Source organism: Empidonax traillii, unplaced genomic scaffold (assembly GCF_003031625.1).
Source record: "Empidonax traillii isolate 1590-97213 ecotype Southwest subspecies unplaced genomic scaffold, ASM303162v1 scaffold2414:size31616, whole genome shotgun sequence".
Lineage (NCBI taxonomy): Eukaryota > Metazoa > Chordata > Aves > Passeriformes > Tyrannidae > Empidonax > Empidonax traillii.
The window spans coordinates 8,107-24,908 of record NW_020957607.1 but is presented as its reverse complement, the minus strand read 5'-3'; the positions used below and the strand labels follow the sequence as shown (position 1 = coordinate 24,908).

Here is a 16,802-nt window from a genome sequence, read left to right as displayed (position 1 = left end):
GCTGAATGTCGGGGGGCATTTCCTCAAGGGGCTGTTCACTGCAGGGCACCTCCACAGGGGTCAGCTCGCCAGGAGGAGACCCGCCGTCATCCAGGGGGGCCTCCCTGGGGTCCAGGGGTGCCTCCGTCGGTTCTGAAGGTGCCTCCTTGGGGTCCAGGGGTTCCTCCTTGGGGTCTAGGAGGGGCTGTATCTCCTCATCACCCCCCACAGGCTCCAGCTCAGGTGGGGGGACGGGCACATCCGTCGGCTCGCTGCAGCTGGGGGGCTCCAACCTGGGCGGGGGAGCAGGTGAGGGGAGTGGCGATCAGGCCACCTTGTCCCTGGGGCTGCAGGAGATGTCCCCTCACCCACAAAGGGCCTGACACCCTCCCATAACCAGCCCCCCATCCCCACTCACGTCTGGGCGGGCAGGTCAGGCTGTGGTGAGCGTCCTGGTGCCACGGGGGCATCGGCTGCAGCGCAGCCCCCCTGGCAGCCCCCACACACCACGGACCCCTGGCAGCCAGGGTTGAGCCCCACAGGACACCGGCCACACTCGGAGCAGACCCGGCAGTTCTGGTGGGGGGAACAGAGGTGTGTCAGGGGCAGCAGTGGGGGGAAGCAGGCACCCCGTTACCCCCCTGAGTGAGAGCAGGACGCACCTTGCACCTCCAGGAGCCAGCAGGGAGGCCCTGGCTGGCTGGATCCACGCAGAAGGTGTGGTAGCGCTTGCCACAGGCCTCGCAGACCAGCATGGTGGAGTCCTGGCCGGGCTGCCTGTGGGGGACACGGGCACGTGAGAGCAGGGACCCCTCCTTGGGTGTGTCCCCCCTCCCCCACAGCAGGACTGGGGGCTCACCTGCAGGTTTGGCATGCTCTGCACTCAGGGCACTGCCAGCCCAAGCACCCACGGGGCGTGGGGGCCGTGTCCAGGCAGGCACCGTGGAAGTGCTGCCCACAGCCCGTGCACAGCACCAGGTCCCGCAGCTCGCCCGGCCCGGCGCACACGCGGCACTGCGCGTCCTCTGCGAGGGGGACACAGGGGGTCAGGGCCACCTCCTCACAGGGTCCTACCCTCCTGTATGGGAGGGGCCCAGCACCCAGGGGGGGTGTCCCCAGCCCGCACGCACCCATCTGCAGGGCCTCGGCCACGTGCTCGGGGCAGAGCAGCCGCAGGGTCTTCGTGGACTGGAAGCAGCCGCTGGCGGTGGCGCAGGGGAAGTGGTAGAGGCGGGAGCAGCCGGCGGCCGCCCGGCACGGGATGGTGGCCCCCACCCGCCCGCAGCGTTCACATTTCTGAGGGTACAGGAGCCCGGGGGGGGTCAGTGCTGCTGCACAGTTGAGCCCCCACAGCTCCCCCCCCCCAGATCCAACCACTCACCTGTGAGATCCCTGAGAAAACAGCTCTGGCCACAGCGGCCGCCTCCGGCCCCGCACCGGCCGCCCAGGCCGCGCAGCAGCGGTGCACCCAGCAGTGCCCTGTGGGGAGGGGGCGTCAGGGACAGCCTGGGGGGGACACCTGCAGCGGTGGGATGGGGACCCCGGTGCCGTGACCCCGCTCACCTGTCGGCTCGAAGAGCTGCGCCGGGGTCACCCCCTCGGAGAAGCCGATCTGTGCCAGGTCATCGCCCACCAGCTCGGGCTCCGTGGGGGGCAGGCTGGACCCCGGGGGGGGCTGGCCAGGCCCCTCGGGGGGGTTGCTGCCCACCAGCCACTCGGGCCAGTCGGGCACCGGCTCGAAGCGCTGCAGCTCCCACTGCCCGTGCGGGCTCCAGTCCCCACAGTTGCAGAGGGCGCAGCGGCGGCCCGGCAGGCTGGGAGGGGGAAACGTGGGGTGTCAGGGACGTTTGGAACATCCCCCCACCAGCTCCATGCCATCTCCGAGCCCCCCACCCTCACCTGCCAGTCTCGGGAGGTCCCTTCGTGTCCGTGCTCTCCGGCTCCGGCCCCGCGGAGGCTCCTTTGGGAGGTTTCAGGGGGTCCCCCTCCGCGCTGCCCATCTCCTCCGAGGCCACGGCCCCATCAGCTGTAGGGAGAGGGGGTGTCACCACCACGGGGGGGACACAGGGAGAGGGACAGTCCCCCCCAAATCAGGCCCTGCGCTCACCTGGCGCGGCCGCGTCCTTCTCCTCGCTGGGCGCCTTCTGTTCGTCCATCCTGCCTCCGGCGTCCCTGGGGGGGCCGCGGCTGTAGGGGGGCAATCTGTCAGCACAGGGACACTGGGACCTTCCCCGGCCCCGCCACAGCCTCCTGTGACCGCTCACCCAAGAGACAGGGCAGCCCCTTCCCCTCACTGCTCCCAAGGCAAGTTCACAGGGTCCCAAGCTGGGAGTAGGTCTTGGCTCCCTGGGGGTCCAGGAGACCCCCCCTCTGCCACAGGGGTCCTCACTGTCCCCTCATCACACTATGGCCCTCCAGGTGCCCCAGGGTCTGGGTGGGGACAGTACAGTGACACCCCAGCACATCTGGGGCAGCCAAACCCCCAGAGTGACCTCGATTCAACCCCTCAGGGTGGAGGGGGTCGGTGACCTCGGCTCCACTGAGCACCAGGACTCCGAGGACCCCCAAGACCCTCCCAGGAGCACCCACAGTGCTCGCAATGAAGGTGCGACCCCCCAGTGCCTCCCACGTGGGGGACTTGGGAGAGGATTTGGGGTGCAGCATAAAGCAGGGTCCCCTCCACTGGCACTTGCCTAGGGTTCAGTTTCCCCAGGCCCAGCACCGACCTTGCACAGCACCAGGGGGTCCTGGGATGGCTCTGGGCAGGGGGGGGAGAGTCCACCCCAGAACACAACACCCAAAGATGGAAGGGGGGCCATGCCCTGATCTGCAAGCCACCCCCTCCCACCACTGCTTCACGTGCACCCCAAAAACCCAGAGGGGCCCCAGCCGGCTGCGGGGGGTGGAGGACAAAAAGGGGACCCCAAACCCGACCACGAACCACACAGGGAGAGGGCGAAAACCCGGGGGGACCTCAACGCAGAGCCCGGGGCAGCAGGGAAGGGAGGAACGCACCGGGGCAGCTCCGGCACCCCAAAACCCGGCGACGGTCCGGAGGGGAACAGAGAGAGCCCCCGGGGGGGTCCCGGCCACGGGCTAAGGGCCAACCCACCCAGCAAACCTCCCGCTCCGGTTCCCGGTGGTCCCGGGGGGATTCGAGCCCCCCCCCCTCGGAAAGGCCCCGGGCCCGTGGAGGGGACGATCAGGCCGCGGCCCCGGGGGTCCGAACCACCACGCGGGGACACCTCCCCAACCCTCCCCGGCGCCCTCGGGCCGCACTCTCCCCGCTCCCCGGTGCGACCGGGGGGGGGTCGGGCCGGCCAGGCCCGCAGCCCCGGCCCCGCCGCGGCCTACGCGGGCACCGGCACCGGGCCCCGCGCGCCGGGCCCGGCCTTACCCGCGCCTCGGCCGCCCGGGCCCCGCCGGTACCGGGCACAAAGGCGGCCGGAGAGAGGAGGCCGCGGTCTCCGCGCCGGGCCCCGGCCAGGCCTTACCGGGCAGCGGCGGAGGCGGCGCGGCCCGAGCCCCGCTCGGCCGCGGGGGCCGCTCCTTCCGGGGCCGCCGGGGCCCGTCCCGCCCGCGCGGGCCCCGCGGCGGGGCCGCCCCCCGTCCCGCGCCCCCCGCCCGGTGCTCACCCCCCGCGGCCGCCCTACGCCGACGGGCCTCGGGGCGCGGGGCGTTCGGTGCTCCCCGGCGCGGCCATTTCCAGAGGAAAGTAGGTCCCGCCGCCCGCCCCCGCCCCGCCCCGCCCGCCCCGCCGGGGCCGCCGCCGCGCTGGGTCCTTTGGGGAGGGGGGGGTGAGGGGGGGGGGAAACCGCCGCGGACCGGGGCGGGGTGGGGGGCGCCGCCGCGGCTCCCGCACTACTTTGGGCGGCGGGGGCTTGCGGGCGGAGGGAGACGGTGCGCGGCGGCGGGCGCTGCGGCCGCGGGGGGGGGGGGGGGGGGGGGGGGGGGGGGGGGGGGGGGGGGGGGGGGGGGGGGGGGGGGGGGGGGGGGGGGGGGGGGTGTGACGGCGCGCGCGCGGCCGCAGCGCACGCTGCCGGGCGAGAGGGGCGGGGGGAGATCCCTCCGCCGCGCTTTAACCCCGGCGGCGCCGGCGGCGCACGTGGGCACCGGGGGGCGGGGCCAAGGCGGGCGGGCCACGCCCCCTCCTCCTCCCAGCACCGGGGCCGGGAGGACGGACGGAGAAGAGGACTGCGGGACCGGGAGCGGGCAGTCACGGTCATGCACACCGGGAGACCCACACGCCCCCATTCTCGACCCCACGGACCCCAAACCCTGGGCAGGACACGGGCCCGTGCCCCCCATGCAAGGGCACATCAGCCCCCTCGGTCACAGCCAGCGACCCCTCACCCTGCGACCCCCGGTGGGGCCGTGAGAACCCCGGAGAGACCCACGGCCCCCCATTCCCGGGAGCCCAAACTCCCAGGCCCAGAGATCTGGGGGGGCTACTCAGGGGGTGCAGCCCCCCACTAGGCCCCAGGCTGCAGCACCCCAGCCCCAACACCCCAGCATTGTCTGTGGGGGCAGAGAGAAACCCCCCCTGCACCCCAACACCCCACTCCCCACCAGCTCCTGCTCCTCTCTACCACCATAATTGGGTAATTAGCCCAACTGGGTGGAGATAAGCCACACGGGGAACAGCAGCCAGGCCCCCCCACACTCACCCACCCCAAGCTGCGGATCTCGGGGGAGAGAAATGGGGGGCACAGGAGCTGCAGAGCCCCCCAGGGTCCCCGTGACGGCTCTGGGGTCCTCAGGCCCATGGTGGGGGGCTCAGCCCCACAGCACATCCAGGCTTGGAAGGGACCCCAATGCTGGGGTGTTGGAGGGAGCTCCACACACTGTCTCAGCGATGTCCCCCCCCCCCCAGCCAGGAACAGCCCCCTCAGTCCAGGGGTTCGCAGACAAAACAAGGTTTAATTGTTCCAGCCCCGACTCCCACGGGTGCGGCACAGCCGGGAACAACACCCGCATTGAGCCCCAGCTCCCGGGGCAGGAGCAGCCCCATCGTGTCCTTGTGCGTGTGGGGGCACAGCAGTGACGGCCTGGGGGGCTCCTGGCTGGGACAGGACCCCCACCCTGCTCCCAGCCCCCCGTGAGCCCCCCAGCCTGGGCAATGGGAGGGGTCCCAACCAGCAGTGGGACTGTGTGCCCCCCCCCCAAAGCCACTGCCGTGGTCTGGGAGAAGGTCCTGGGGGGGTCCTGTCCCATCCAGGGGGTCTTGCCCCATTCTGGGGGGGTCACATGAGGCAGCAGCCAGTGGATCTGCCGTAGGAATCGTCCACCCGGTCGATCTCCTCGATGATCTTCGTGAAGATCCCACTGGGTCACCTGGTCCATCCACCCCACCTGGCTCTCCTTGGCTGAGGACTCAAGGAAAAAGGCCCCCCACGACTCCGCCAACTTCTTCCCTTCATCTGTCCCCACTTCCCAGCTGGAGACACAGCAGAGGACGGGCAGGACAGGCCACTCGGGGGGATATGGGACCCCCAGAACTCCCTCACCTCTGCAGGACCAGGTCTGCCTTGTTCCCCACTGGCACCACGGGCATGGGGAGGGTGAGGCCCCCCAGATCCCCCCATCCCCAGGAGGGACAGCACCTTCTGAGTGTTCCCCCAGCTCTCGTACAGCCTCTTGTGGAGGGTCTTCACCACCTGGAAACTGTGGGGGCAACGGGACCTCCAAGCTGTGGGGATGGCACAGGGTTAGGGGGGCTGCCTGGGACCCCCACAGGGCTCAGACCCACTTCTCCCCCGTTCCAGGGGCATCTCAGCCCCCCAGCACAAGGCTTTGGTGCACAAATCCTACCAGAAGTGGGGACACGGCTGTCCTCATCACCCATGGCCCCACAGGGCCAGCAGAAGGAGGACCCCGGGCAGGCAGCTCCCTGCACTCCCTGCCACGCGTGGAACTTACTGCTCTCCACCGTGGGCTCGTAGCACTCCACGAACTGGTGGGCCAGGGAGGCTTTACCTGGGGTGGGGGGAAACAACAGGGCTGGGGGGTCCCGCCATCACCGCGGGGCAGGGGACGGAGCCCCCTAGGAGGGGGGCTATAGGGCACACGAGGTGACGGAGGGTTTCCAAGGGGGAGTTCCCCGCTTTGCGATGGGGGACCCCTTGGTGCCGGGCCCCCGGCACAGCCCCCCCGCGTGCGCGCTAAGTCCCAGCGGGGACAGCGCCATGCCGAGCCCTCCGCACCGACCCACGGCGCGGGAGCCGAGGACGAACACGTTGCGGTACCGGAGGGGCGGGCGGGCAGGGTGGACCGGCGGAGCCGGAGGGGCGGAGCGGGCGGGCGCCGCAAGCGCCGCAATAAAAACCGCCCGCCCGCGCCGGGAGAGGCTGCACGTGACCACAACGCGGGCCCCGCCCCGCCGCTCCCATTGGCCGAACCGCGGCGGAGGGGGCGGGGTCAGGCGGGGGCGCAGGCGCGGTGGCCGCCGTGGCTCCATTCATGAAAACGGAGGGAACGGCGGCGGCCACGTGGTGACCGCGCGCCCGATCGGGGGGGGGGGGGAAGGGGGAGAGTTCGTGACCCCTCCTGTCCCCCTCTCCCACCTGCTCCGGCCCGGGGACCCCCGGGAGTGCCCACATCCACATCCTGATCCCCGAGATCCCCATCACGGCCTCCAGGCCGCAGGGATTCTCCAGTCCCCCCTGGATGCCCGACCACAACCCCAGGTACCCCCAGCCCCCTTGGGGATACCCCAGCCCCTCAAGATGCCCAACTGCGGCCCTAGGGGCTCCCCAGCCCCCTGGCGTAGTCACCTGAACACACGTTTGTGCATCCACAGCTCCACAGGGCCCGTAGAGTCTCTTTATTTCCCCGAACAATTAAATAGCAGTATTTCTTTTGTTTTTTTAAACACAAGTGGTTAAAAGCAGGCTGCCCCTTGCCCCCCGGGGTGAGCCCCGCTGCCAGGGCAGGCAGGCGAGGGGGACATTTATATTACCATTTATAAATAGAAAAATAAAACTCTCAAGCAGGGCGGGTTAGCAGTTAGCACAGTTAGAGCCAGGCCTGGCACGGGGTCCCTGTGCCCACAGCAGACACCCAGTCCAGCCACCCTGGGGACACTGTGGGTGCCAGGGACAGACCCAGAGCTGGGGGACAGGCAGGAACTGCTGCCAAGTGCTCGCTGTTGAGCTACCGTGGCACCCCAACAGTGGGATTTGGCCCCGGGACGGGGTCTGGTGGTGCCCAACAGACACCAGTGCAGTGGTTAATAAAGCAATAAATACCAGGGGAGCACACGGGGGTCTGGGGCGCAGGGACCTGGCTGGGTGGGGGTCCAGGACACGGGACAGGGCTGAGCCAGGCCCCTGCACCACCCTGTGATACCCCACCCCATGGATCCCACCCCTACACCCCCCACCCTGGGGCAGCGCTGGGCCCAGAGACCCCCAACCTCCCCACTCAGCTGGGGGTGCCCCCTGCCCCTCCTCCCCGAGCCCCAGGGGTGCCCAGGGCCGGAGCCCCCTCGCTTCCAGCGCGCGGCACCACCTGCCCTGTGGTGATCGGGGCGAAATGGGGACCCCCTAGAGCTGCAGGGCCTCGTGGCCCAGCACGCCCCCCGCCAGCCGGTAGAGCAGGCGGGAGTACCAGTGCATGCCCGCCTCGGGCACCGTCCCGTTGGCCGGCGGGGCGCGGGCGGGCAGCAGCGCCAGCAGCCCGTGGAAGAGGCGCAGCGGGGCGAAGGCGCGGTGGGCCCAGCGGTGGCTCTCCAGGACGGCGTAGCAGGACGCCAGCACCCCGTTGACCAGCAGGGTCCCGTGGGAGGTGAGCGGGGCGAAGACGCCCACGCCGTCCTCCCGCGAGACCCTCAGCACCCGCGCGGGCCGCAGCCCCTGCCCGCCGGCCCCACGGGCCAGCACGGCGTCGCCGGGGCGCACGCGGCGGGCGAAGACGGGCAGGAAGGCGGCGGCGGAGCCGTTGGCGGCCCCGCGGGCGGCGAACACCAGGTGGGACGGGGTGAGGAGCAGCCGGCGCGCCGGGCCGGCCGTCTCGATGGCCACGAAGGAGGCGCGCCGGCCCGGGTCCCGGTCGAGGAAGAGCAGCACCTCGGTGGGCACCAGGCGCCCACCCGGCTCGGCGCCCAGCACCCAGTCGCCCCGGCGCAGCTCGGCCAGGCCCCGGCGCTCGCCGCTCTGCAGCGTCACGGTGGCGTGGCCGGGGAAGCAGCCGCCGGTGCGGATGGCCAGCGAGTTGTCTGCGAGGACGGAGAAAGGTGTGGGTGTCCCCTGCCGGCCACCTCCACCGGGCCACCACCTCCAGGGGGGGAAACGGCCGCCCCCGGGTCCCCGAAGCACCCCCGGAACAAAGCCGGTATTTTGCGAAGCCCTCCCGCCCCGGTTCCTGCGTGCAGCTCCTGGGCGCTGCAGGGCCCCTTTGTCCGCCCCCGCACTGATGCCCTTTGTTCGGGGCTGGCACGGTGACATTTACGGCCACTTTCGCTTTCTGTCGATTGTCACTTCTGGAGCGGATGGGAACTGCTGGGGGCTGTGGGGCGTGTGGGGCTGGGGACTGCATTGCTGCGGGGCTGCGCTGCTGTTCCCCTCGCTGAGAGCTGAACCGCGAGGGTGGCTCCATCCAGCCAAAGTTCGGAGGGGAGAGAAGGTGTGGGGTTTGCCAGTCTGGTGGCCGGCAAGGCCTGGGTGAGCTGGGCTGTGGCCAGACACCAGCTGAACCCACTGGGGACAGACACCAACTGGAGCAGGGCTGCATCACACACGGATCCGGGATGCCAAGAGGGGGCTGTGGGCTGGGATGCTTATGCAGATGGCAGCCCCCCGACCCCGTGGCAGCCCCTTCCATGTGGTACCTGCTTTGACAGAGACGTGGATGTGTGCCTTGGACTCGTAGTAGACCCAGTCGAAGCCGGCCTCCACGGCCAGGCGGGCCAGCATGCCGTACTTGTGGCGGTCCCGGTCGGACGTGGTGATGTCCAGCGCCCGGCCCTCGTAGTGCAGCGAGTCGGGGAGGTGGTGCCCGTCCTCGTCCCAGCCCTCCGTCACCCGCAGCTTCACCCCCGGCCACATGTTCATCACCGCGATGGCCAGAGAGTTCACCCGCTCCTTGCAGCGCTGGGAGGGGGAAACACCAGCACCGGTGTCACCCCCAGCACCTCCACAGCACCCAGCACCCCCTCACTGAGAGACCCCACACAGACAGACGGACACCAGGCCTTGGAGGGAGCCCAAAGGGGCCACTGGTGGGGGCAGATGGGCTGTTCTCCCCCCGGGGCATAGGGAGGGTCACGGCCAAGCTGCCCCCCCCAACTGGGCGCAGGTTGAACGTTAACGTGCCCCGGGGTCCCGTGGTGGAGCTGCTCCACAGGCAGCCGGGCAGAACGGGCAGGGGACCGGGACGGGGACCAGGGCAGTGTCACCTTCCCTACGGCCACAGCCATGACTGATTAACCCGGTGGAGAGGCTGCGAGGCAGAGCTGGGGGTGCAGCTGACCCTGAACCAGACCCAAGTCTGGCCTGAGGGGGACAGCAGGGGGTCCCGGTGGCTCCGGGATCCCTCTGCCCATCAGCAGCGACAGCACCGACACGGCATGCAGCGGTCGGAGCTGCCCCCAGTGCCCCCCCGCGGTCGGTGAGGTCACAGCGTCCCTCGGTGCCACGGTGCCCTCCCTCTCCCCCGTCCCACGAAGCGGCTCCCGGGAGCGCGGGGCCGCGGGGGCGGGAGCGCGGGGCGCGGGCCCGGGGCGGCCGGGTCCGGGGGGCGGCAGCGGCGGGGGGGCAGGAATGCGCCCGGCCCGGCCCGGCCCGGCGACAATAGGCGCCTTCCAGCCCGGCGCTGACCTCAGGCCCCGGGAATGCCGCCGCGGCCACAAAGGGTCCTTTCAGCCGCCCGCACCCCGGGCCGGCTCCGCGCCCGCGGCTCCGCCGGGCCCCGCCGTCCCGGCCCCGCCGCCTTCGCCGCCCCGGCTCGCGGGAGCTGCCGGCGCCGCGTGGACCACTCGCAGCATCCCCCGTCGCCATGGCGACCGCGGAGCCGCCCCTCGCCATGGCAACCGTGAGCATCCCGACGGGGCGCGGCGCGTCCCGGGCTCCCGGCGCCCCGGAGCCGCCGGGACCCCGTACCCACGGTGCTGCCCCGACGGTCCTGAATGCCCAGTGCGGCTGGACCGCCCCGTCCCAGGGACTCGGTGCTGCCGCGCCGCCGCCGCCAAGGGCCGGGGAAGGGAGCAGGGGACCGGGGCGAGGCACCGGGCGGCCCCAGGGGGGACCCTGTGCCCCGGGAGGCTCCGTGCGCCCAGGAAGGGTCGGTGCCACACGGGAGGCTCTGTGAGCCCCGGGATGGTCGGTGCGCCCCGGCGAGGGTCGCTGTGCTCCCGCCTGCTCCCCCCGCCGCCCCCGCGCCCCTGGGAATGAGGCCGGGCCGGGCGCAGCCCCCACCTCGGTCATGAGCCGATCCGCCCCCGTGTTCTCCTCGTCCTTGAAGATGATGTCGGGGTTGTAGTTGGGCACCAAGTCCCTGAAGCGCTCCGAGCCCCGCAGCACTTTGCCCTCCGCCTTCCCGCTCGCCCCCAGCGTCTGCTCGGGCACGTTGGGCACGAACTGCTTGTAGAGCAGCGGTGAGAGCTGCCGCCGCCCCAACCGCCGCCGCCCCACCGGGCCCCGGCCCGGACCACAGCCCAGCACCGGCGCGGCCAGCAGGCAGGCGGCGAGGCCGAGCAGGACGAGGGCGAGCGGCCTCCACCGGGGCATCCCGCCCGCCGGGCCCCGCTGCCTCCGCGGGCCCCGCTCAGTCTCCGGGGGCACGGGAGGCCGGGGCGGGCATGGTCCCGGTGTGGCGGCCCCCGGGCTTTTAGAAGGTCGCGGTGCCAGGGGCGGGTCGGCACCGTTTCCTTCTCACACCCACGGTCCCGTCGTCGTTGTGGGATCCGCGGCCGCTCGGGACGAGTGACACCCCCCCCCCCCCCGCGCCCTCCAGCCGGTGCCGCCACCCACTCGGGGTGCAGCGCCCGGGCACCGGGAAAGCCCCCCCGCTGCCGATTCCGTGCCCACGGGCCCGGCACCCCCTCGCCTGGCGCTGCACCTCGGTCCCGGGGTGTCCCCGACACAGCCCGAGCTCCGGGGTAAACCCTCGTACCGGGCACCGGCGCCGGACACCAACACTTCCCTCCGGCCACTGCCCCGGGACTGGCACCGGGCACCCGGCTCCTGGCGCTGCCCCGGGACCGTCACTGGGACCTGACCCCGCTCCCCGATCCCACTCCCCCTTCCCGTCTGAATCCCACGCTCCGGTACCGGCTCCTCTCCCCCCTCCCCGCACTGCGCTCCGGTACCGTGACCCCGCCTTATCCCGGTCCTCACGCCGCGATTCTGGTCCTGGGACTTTTCCCCTCTTCTGTCACCGCCTGTCGGGACCGGGGACGCCCCTCTCCCCGTCCCGATCCCTCTTCTCCTCCCGCTGCCCCTGGCACCGAGGACACGGGATATCCTAACGCTGCGCCGCCGATAGCGGCACCTGCTCCGTCCCCTTGGCACAGCCCCGCTCCCGGGACCCTCTCCCTGGAGCTACCCCCGTGCCCTCTGCTCGGTCCGACCCCCGGTCCCGGTCCCCGCTCCTGGCCCAGTCCCCGGTACCGGCTGCCCTGGGTGCCGGTCGGTACCGTGCTCCGCCCGCAGCCGCCCCGGCCGGGCTGCCCCCACCGCGGCCGCTCGGCTCCGGCACTGGGCAGCCCCGTCGGGCCCCGCCTCGGACCCGGCCCCCGGGAGCGGCGGCGGCGGCGGCCACATCCCCCGGGGCCGCCCCCACCGGGCTGCCCTGCCCAGGCCCCTCCGCGCCCCCGGGGCCGGCGCACCCCGAGACCGGGACCGGGCTCCGGCAGGGATGGAAGCACCCCCGAGGCTGGCACCGGGCTGCTCCGGGGCTGCCACGGGCTCCAGCGGGCACACCGGTGCCTCCAGGAACGGGACCCCCCCGGGGCTGGGGCCGTGACCCCCGCCCAGCACCCCCGGAGCTCCCAGCGAAGCACCCAAGGGTGCCGGGGGCCTCGGCGAGGGCAGGAGGCAGCAGCGGGGCGATGGAGAGTTGGGGGCGGGTCGAGGGGGTCTCGGCTACCCCCCCCCCCCTGTCCCGCAGCCCCGGTGCCAGCCCGGGGTGACTGGGAGGGGAGCAGATTGCGGGGAAATCGCGGGCACCGATGGCCTCATTTCCTGCAATATAAACCAGGTTTCCTGCGCTTCCTGCTCAGCCCCAGCCGGGGGGGGTTGAGGGGGGGCCCGGGCCCCCCACCCCTGCCATGGGGGGGTCGGCCTGGCTCGGCCCCAGCCAGGGCAGGATGGGTGGGGGGCCGGAGCTCAGGGCAGTTTCCGCTCTGGCTGCACGACCCCCCCCCATTCCAGGGGCTGGAGCTCACCCTGTGCCCCACACTGGGGGTAGCTGAGCCCCCCTGCCCGTATCCCGAAGCAGCCCAGAGCCCCCCAACACCCTGGGGGTTCCTCAGCCCAGGCAGCAGGCAGGGAGTTGCCCTCACCTGTGGCCCTGCCTGGAAAAACCTCATTAACCCCAGCCAGGAAGAGGGTTAATTATGGCCCCCAGGGAAGGGGAGGGCAGCACTGTGACCCCCCCGGGTAGGGACACCTCGCCCCTGCCCCCGCCATACTCAGCCCTGCCCTTGGGGGGAATAAAACCCCTAGATTCAGATATTTTTATATAAAAAAGAGACACTATTTATTGCTCCAAACAAGCTCTGTGGTAACAGAGAACCAACAGACTCATCACACCAAGCTGCCAAAGAGAGGGGCTTGTCCTTTGCACCCCAGGCCCCCCCTATTAGGGACCCCAAAGGCCTCGGGGTGGGCGGGGGAAAACCAGTGCCCCCCTGCAGCCCCAGGGTGACACGGGGACGGGGTGTGGAGTGACTGTGGGCAGGGGGCCAGGGCAGCCCCCATAGTGTCAGGACAGTCCCCGGGGTGGGGGGACATTTAAAACCCAACCAGACCCCAGGGAGCAGCCCGGGGGGGAGTCGGGGGGAGGCCCGGCCGCTCTCACATGAGGTATGTAAACAGGATGGGGGGGCTGCAGCCAGCACAGCCTCGGGGGCACCCTGCACCCCAGGGGGGTGACAGGGATTTGGCTCAAGGCCAAGGCTCAGTAGCGCAACAGGCTGAGATAGAGCTGGGGGGGTGGCCCCCCCATGAGGTCCTTGGTTCTCCCTGAGTGCCCCAATGTCCCTGAAGCACCAGGTGCCATCAGTGCCACCTCTGTGGCTGGGGGGCCACCCTGGGGGTCACCATGGCTGGGGGGACACGTCACTGTCCTGGGGACAGTGCAGTAGTCCCTGGGTGTCCCCCAGCCTTAGCAGGACTTGACAAGGGGCCGGCGACACGTCACGGGCAGCGGCAGCTTGTGCAGACCTGGGCAGAGGGAGGGTGTGAGAGCTGGAGGGGCACAGGGGACACCCCAGCACCCACCCCCGTGTCCCCATGGCCCCTTCCTCACCGAAGGCGCGGATGAGCTCGGCCTGGACGGCCCAGGAGACCCTTTTCACCAGGCACAGCGTGGTGAGCCCCGCGAAGCCCATGTTGTAGAGGAAGACGATGTAGAAGTTCCCCAGCCAGTTGAAGCGGCCAAAATCCCCCAGGAGGTCAAAACGGGTGATCCCTGCACAGGGGTGTGGGACACCAGTCAGGACACCCCAACCCTGGGGACACCCCCGTCCCAGGGTCACCCTGCTCCCTCCAGGGGCTCACCCAGGGTCCTGGAGAACACGGGCAGTGCCGAGCTGAGCACCAGCAGGGACACGCAGTTCCCGATGATCTGAGGAGAGGAAGGAGGGCTTGGGGGGGGCAGTGCTGCAGCAGGGACCCCTCCAGGCTGGGGAAGGGGCTCCACAAATGCTGGAGAACCACCTGGTTCCTTCCCAGCTTTGTCCCCTCGCGTGGGGACACCACACGGTGCACTGTGGGGACCAGAGGTCCTGCACATCAAGGGGGGCCCAGGAGCCCACCAGCCCCAGCCCAGAGCTCCCACCTTGGTGAGGGGGGTGTCCCTCCGCTCTGGGAGCAGCCGGGTGAAGAGGGGGGAGCTGTAGAAGCCCACGACAGACGAGACCATCAGGTAGCTGTGGGGAGTGTTAAGGAGGAAAACAGGGTGGGACGGCCCTGGGGACAAAAGGGACGTCGCTGGGGACACAAGAGCCCGTCTGAAGGATACAAGATGAGGACGACCTGCAGGGCAGCTCCGAAGGAACCAAAGATGGAGAAGGAGACCTGGCCCAGGGACGCATCCTGTGGGGAGAGGACAGGACAGGTTAGGGGGGAACAGTCCCCAGACCAATGAGGGACACGACCCCCCTCTGTGCCATCCCCCTGCCGGGTACCTGGATGCCCCGTGGCATCGCGGCATCGTCCAGCAGCAGCTCCAGGACGTGGAAGCAGACGATGAGCACAGAAATGCCCTGGGAGGAGCAGGGAGGCTGTGAGGGCAGTGGAGGGGACAGGGAAGACCCCCAGCTCCCCTGGGTGCCAAGGGCCACTCACCGTCAGCGCCAGGAGGCCCAGCATGGCCAGGGGGTAGCCCAGGTTCCTCTGCCAGGGCGATGCTCGGTGCCGCAGCTCTGGGGGGTGACGTGCCCAGGTGAGAGGGGAGCACGGTCCCCACCCCAGGGCAGGAGAGTGAGGGGTCCCAAGGTGCCAGGACAGGGGGTAACAGCCCCCATCCCCTTTCCCATCCCCCTCCCTCCATGGGGCACAGGCTGCTGGGGCCCCCGTGCCCCCAGTGCCAGGCTGGAGGGAACCCAGCTATCCCAGTCGTCCCCCCCAGGCTCCTCACCCAACTTGCGCCTCTTGCTCCGGATGGCGAAGAACTGCTCCCGCAGCAGCTCCACGTCCAGGTTCAGCCAGCAGGAAGCTTTGCCTGCCAGGGAGGACACACCCAGGGGCTCAGGGGGGCTCAGGGGGGCTCAGGGGGGCTCAGGGGGGCTCAGGGCTCACGTGTGGTGGGGCACAGGGATCCCCAAACCACCCTGTGCTTCCCCTTCCCGTGCTGGGCACCCACCAGAGCGGATCCTGCGGGACACAGCGGCCTCCTCAAACCTCGTGCAGCTCAACTGCTCGTCCAGGTCTTCCAGGAGCTGGGGATGGGTGAGGAGCCCGTGAGCGGCCAGTGGGGGGGCATGAATGGCTCCCCACGCTCCGAGTGGGAGAGCAGGCAGCCCTGGGGATGGTCCCAGCCAGGCTGGGGCAGCGGGATCAGGGAGGGGACACCTCCTTACCCGGGGTTTCACCAGCAGCTTCCCCGTGACGGTGAACATGGTGGAGAGGCCGAAGGGGGTGCACACTGTGGTGGGAGGAGAGGCTGAATAGGGGGTGCTCCAGCATCCAACCCCTCCCAGCACCTCCAGGGGACCCACAGCCAGCACAGGACAGGCCACTGGGGCCGGGGCACCTCGAGGGGCATCCAGTGACTTACAGAGCAGAAGTAGCACACCAAAGAGGGAGATGCAGGAGTAGAGGTAGGGCAGGTAATATTCCCAGAGGTCTGTGGAGACGGCAGGATCAGGCCAGGGGCAGCAGGCACCCCGTCCCATTCAGTGCCAGGGCCTGGTCCTGCCCTGCCAGAGCTGGGAGAGCCCAGGGCACCCCAGCAGCACCCACCATAGAGCGACTGGCGAGTGGCAGCGTCGTTGCCCACGATGGCAGAGGCCACCCAGACCATGCCCAGCACCAGCAGCGTCAGCAGCAGCAGCACCACCGACGTCTCGTACACCCTGGCCATGATGCCCTGCGGGAGTGGGGTTAGTGGGGAGCCAGGGATGGGGGGCACAGGGGGGCACATCTGCAGGACCACCCACCTTCTTGGATCCTGCAAACCCCTCTGACTCGGTGAAGAAGTAGGCAAAGGGCATGAGGAAGACGAGGGACAGATTGGAGAAGAGGAAGACCAAGTTCCAGAGGCCTGGGGGAGGGGGAAGAGCACGGGGTGAGTTCCAGGGGTGGGGGAAGCCTGACCCAGAGCCCTCGAGGCACTCACAGGGTCACCCCGTGCACCCACCGTGGACAAGGGAGCCGTTGAGCCACTGGATGTAGTAGTTGTGGGGGAAGGAGAGCAGCACCTCGTTGCTGATGATGGAGAAGGGCAGGAGGAGGACGGCGCCCAGCGCCACGGCCAGGGTGAAGGTGCAGAGCCCCAGCCTGCCAGAGGGACGGGTGTCACCTCCGGGTCAGGGCCCCTGAGGGTGTCACAGCCCAGCTGTGCCCCCCAGCGTCAGCAGCACCCATGGGACAGGGTGTCCCCGCCGAGTTGCAGGGAGAGGACAGGCAGGAACTTACGCAATCCTGTTGACAGCAGCATCCTCGTCATCGTGCACTGCGGGGACAAAATGCCAAACTGAGGGGCTGGGGGAGGCAGGGCTGCCTGGAACATCGCTCCCTGCCCCCTCCCCAACCTCCCTCTGCTCTGAACAGAAACCCTCCCGGGGAACTGGGCTCTGCTCTCCCCTGGGGCAGCTGGTGGGTGCCCTGCAGGGATGGGTGTCACGGAAACCCAGGCTGGGGAGGGCCTGGAGAGGCTGGAAGTGATGGAGAAACAACCCTGGGGAGGTCAAATGTGGCTGCCAAGGGCTGCCCAGCTCTGGTAGCTCCTACCTGCTGTGAAGTCCGTGTGCTTCTTGAAGTGGGTTATGATGAAGTGGCAGAGGATGTAGAGGCTGGCGAAGAGCAGGGCACAGATCTGAGGGCAGAGGAGCATGGGAAGCACAGGCAGACCCAGAGGGCAGCGCTCCTACTCCAGCTCCCACCCTGGGCGATGCCCCGGGGCCCGTCGGCTCCACCCTATTTGTTTTTCCACTCCTGGCC

At 70.3% G+C, this 16,802-nt stretch overlaps 2 protein-coding genes and 1 long non-coding RNA gene across 4 annotated transcripts in view; all 3 read right to left on the bottom strand.

Annotated features, from left to right (window-relative positions):
- Positions 1-5,152: 5,152 nt before the first annotated feature.
- On the bottom strand, positions 5,153-6,235 carry LOC114071903. The gene is made up of 3 exons (XR_003574108.1): positions 6,187-6,235; positions 5,899-5,955; positions 5,153-5,416 (listed from the first exon to the last, which is right to left on the bottom strand). It is a non-coding gene; the product is annotated as an uncharacterized LOC114071903 (long non-coding RNA).
- Positions 6,236-6,789: 554 nt separating this feature from the next.
- DHH (desert hedgehog signaling molecule) lies at positions 6,790-11,814 on the bottom strand. Of its 2 annotated transcripts, XM_027909785.1 has the most exons (4): positions 11,804-11,814; positions 10,392-10,888; positions 8,807-9,068; positions 6,790-8,194 (listed from the first exon to the last, which is right to left on the bottom strand). In XM_027909785.1, the coding sequence occupies exons 2-4, from the start codon at positions 10,701-10,703 to the stop codon at positions 7,524-7,526; spliced, it is 1,245 nt and encodes a 414-aa protein (XP_027765586.1). In that variant the 5' UTR covers positions 10,704-10,888; positions 11,804-11,814; the 3' UTR covers positions 6,790-7,523. The 2 variants fall into 2 exon arrangements, with proteins under 2 accessions (XP_027765586.1, XP_027765583.1); XM_027909782.1 differs by lacking the exon at positions 11,804-11,814 and having other exon boundaries at positions 10,392-10,934.
- Positions 11,815-13,296: 1,482 nt separating this feature from the next.
- The window catches only part of LMBR1L (limb development membrane protein 1 like), a 5,360-nt gene continuing 1,854 nt past the window's right edge, over positions 13,297-16,802 (bottom strand). The window contains exons 2-17 of the mRNA XM_027909781.1: positions 16,593-16,677; positions 16,278-16,314; positions 16,000-16,139; positions 15,800-15,903; positions 15,603-15,729; positions 15,418-15,486; positions 15,221-15,285; positions 15,004-15,079; positions 14,779-14,862; positions 14,487-14,563; positions 14,327-14,404; positions 14,161-14,234; positions 13,978-14,068; positions 13,698-13,764; positions 13,447-13,608; positions 13,297-13,361 (exon numbers count right to left, since the gene is read on the bottom strand). Coding sequence (XP_027765582.1) covers positions 13,303-13,361; positions 13,447-13,608; positions 13,698-13,764; positions 13,978-14,068; positions 14,161-14,234; positions 14,327-14,404; positions 14,487-14,563; positions 14,779-14,862; positions 15,004-15,079; positions 15,221-15,285; positions 15,418-15,486; positions 15,603-15,729; positions 15,800-15,903; positions 16,000-16,139; positions 16,278-16,314; positions 16,593-16,677 — 1,395 coding nt within the window. The 3' untranslated portion in view covers positions 13,297-13,302. The remainder of the gene's footprint in view (positions 13,362-13,446; positions 13,609-13,697; positions 13,765-13,977; positions 14,069-14,160; positions 14,235-14,326; positions 14,405-14,486; positions 14,564-14,778; positions 14,863-15,003; positions 15,080-15,220; positions 15,286-15,417; positions 15,487-15,602; positions 15,730-15,799; positions 15,904-15,999; positions 16,140-16,277; positions 16,315-16,592; positions 16,678-16,802) is intronic.